Below are 2,522 nucleotides of genomic sequence, written 5' to 3'. Positions count from 1 at the left end.
CTATCTTTTTGAAACCATGTTTATTGAACTCAGAGGGCACAATAACATGATTAGACACCAAATTTGCAATTTTTTTATTGAGGAGAAATGGAATTACATAACAAAATTTTCGATTTTCAATTTAACATGTTTGATTGAGAAGTGGAATTACATACCAATATATCAGATTTTTGACAGTTTTTGTGGTAGCCATTTTGAATTTCAAATTGTCTGCCATCTTAGCTTTTGAAGCCATGTTTATTGAGCTGTGAGGGCACAATAATAAATAATTAGACACCAAATTTACCATTTTTGATTTAGGCAAATTGGAATTACACACCAATGTATTTTGATTTTTTACAGTTTCTGTGGCAGCCATCTTGAATTTCAAAATGGCTGCCATCCCAGCTTTTTGAAACTATTGGATTCAGACCCTAAAAAACATGATTAGACCCAAATTTCCCATTTTTCATAGAGGAGACGTGGAATTATACTGAAATATTTCATTTTTTGAAAACTTTTATAGCAGCCATCTTGAATTTCAAAATGGCTGCCATCCTAGGTTTCTGAAACATGTCTCATTGAATTCCGTGATCCTAATTACATATAGACCGCCAAAAAACATGTTCCGCCCTTTTTCTCCTTCCTGCTCATTTTTTTATTTATACCCTAGTGATGTCAAATCAGCAGAGAAACCTTGGTCCCCGAAAAATGGTCACGGGGGCCCTATTTTTCACTATACTACATACACATACCAATAATTTGGACATTAAATTCACAAGTCCCCGTATTGTTAGACTCATCTTTTGCTGTGCATGTAACCACTGTTGACCCAATGCCAAACAGGGATCCTGGGTTATAGTTACAAATATAAAGTTGTCCACCATCAACTTCTGTTAGACCAACATTATCAGTCGGAGTTGGTGCAGTCCACTGGATGATTGCATTAACAGCACCTGGTATGGTATTGTTTGTTATTGAATCAGGGCAGTCAGAAAATACTGGGCTTTCATCATCTACAAAGGAACAGATTTGATTATTATTACTAACTAATTAGTAACCTGTAATCCCTAGCTGCCAAGGCAAGTTTCTATAATCTTGAATAGGTACATTTGATGTACCAAACACAGCCCTTCACTGAAAGGTTTTTCATTTGTATGACAAGTGTCTCAGGCAGGATTCGAATCCATTACTAATATTTTATTACTTTAATTTAATACTCTAATTGATTTAAATCAAGATTTTTAAATATTAGCTACTTAATACCACTATCCCACAGAATTTACATGGTACAATGTCCTAAGCTCCTAGCCTAATTATTGTGAGTGTGTTTGAATGAAGTACTGTATTTTGACTTACCAATAATATTAACAGTGAATTCACAGGTGGCCACATTGCCAGCACTATCAGTTGCCTCATATCGTATATGTGTTGTACCAGACTCAAAATTTGAACCAGAAGGCAAACCATTAGTTCTTGTAACATTTGGTGCCCCATTATTATCAGTAACTTCTGGTTCGTTCCATGTTGCAGTATTACTTGAATTTCCTGGTGCTGTTGACATGCTAATATTACTGGGACAAATTGTGAATACAGGATCTTCCGTATCTACAAACACTAAAATAAACCAGGTTCATCAACAACCAAACCAACATTGTTTTGTATATATTTCACAAACAAAGTTAAAGCTTGAACATGAATATGTATTTTTTATGTATTATATTAAAATGTAACATGTTTTCCATTTAATTAAAAGCACTTTGGAGCAGTGAGAATGGTTTGGTTTCCCACGCCCATCACTGAATCGGTTTATTCTTCAATGTGTCCTTGGCCAACATTGCTTCAGTCTATAATATCGAATGGCTCAGTTAGACAGCTGTAGACCTAGATGAAGACAACATTGAATGTCAGAGGGAGAAGAGATAAAGAAACAACGAAAGCATATGGCTATGTAGTTTAGCGAGTACTGTAGATAAAATCATACATTCTGGTGGGTAGGCTTAAAAAGTTTTTGTGAACCGATGACAGAAAAAGAGGAATGTGTATGCTGTCATTAGTTTACTGGGTAATAGGCCTCGGTTTACAAACTTCCAGACCTTGTTCCTTGTTAGTTCATTCTACAGTACAAGAGAATGGTTTGGATTCCCACGCCCATCACCGAATCAGTTTATTCTTCAAAGTGTCCTTGGCCAACATTGCTTCAGTCTATAATATCGAATGGCTCAGTTAGACACCTAGATGAAGACGACATTGAATGTCAGAGGGAGAAGAAATAAAGAAGAAATGAAAGCATATGGTTATGTAGTTTAGCGAGTACTGCAGACAAAATCATACATTCTGGTGAGGTAGGCTTAAACAGTTTTGTGAACCAATGACAGAACCAGAGCCTTGCAGGCGTCAACGTTCCTATGCATGATACATGACTTAAAAAGTATATATACATATGTGTATATATATATATATATACGTGTATATATATACTGTATATGTATATATATATATATATATATATACGTATATATATATATATATATATACATATA

The 2,522-nt window shown here is 34.8% G+C and overlaps 1 protein-coding gene across 1 annotated transcript; it reads right to left on the bottom strand.

The window, feature by feature from the left end:
• Positions 1 to 661: 661 nt before the first annotated feature.
• On the bottom strand, positions 662 to 1,590 carry LOC117121870 (hyalin-like). Its single transcript, XM_033267256.1, has 2 exons — positions 1,339 to 1,590; positions 662 to 995 (listed from the first exon to the last, which is right to left on the bottom strand). Exons 1-2 carry the CDS (start codon positions 1,541 to 1,543, stop codon positions 721 to 723), a joined length of 480 nt encoding a protein of 159 aa, XP_033123147.1. The 5' UTR covers positions 1,544 to 1,590; the 3' UTR covers positions 662 to 720.
• Between the last annotated feature and the right edge of the window lie 932 nt (positions 1,591 to 2,522).

Source organism: Anneissia japonica, unplaced genomic scaffold, assembly GCF_011630105.1.
Source record: "Anneissia japonica isolate Jap-2015-1 unplaced genomic scaffold, ASM1163010v1 scaffold92170_len2522_cov259, whole genome shotgun sequence".
Taxonomy (NCBI): domain Eukaryota; kingdom Metazoa; phylum Echinodermata; class Crinoidea; order Comatulida; family Comatulidae; genus Anneissia; species Anneissia japonica.
The sequence above is the reverse complement of the archived record's forward strand: the minus strand, read 5'-3'. Positions and strand labels throughout refer to the sequence as shown.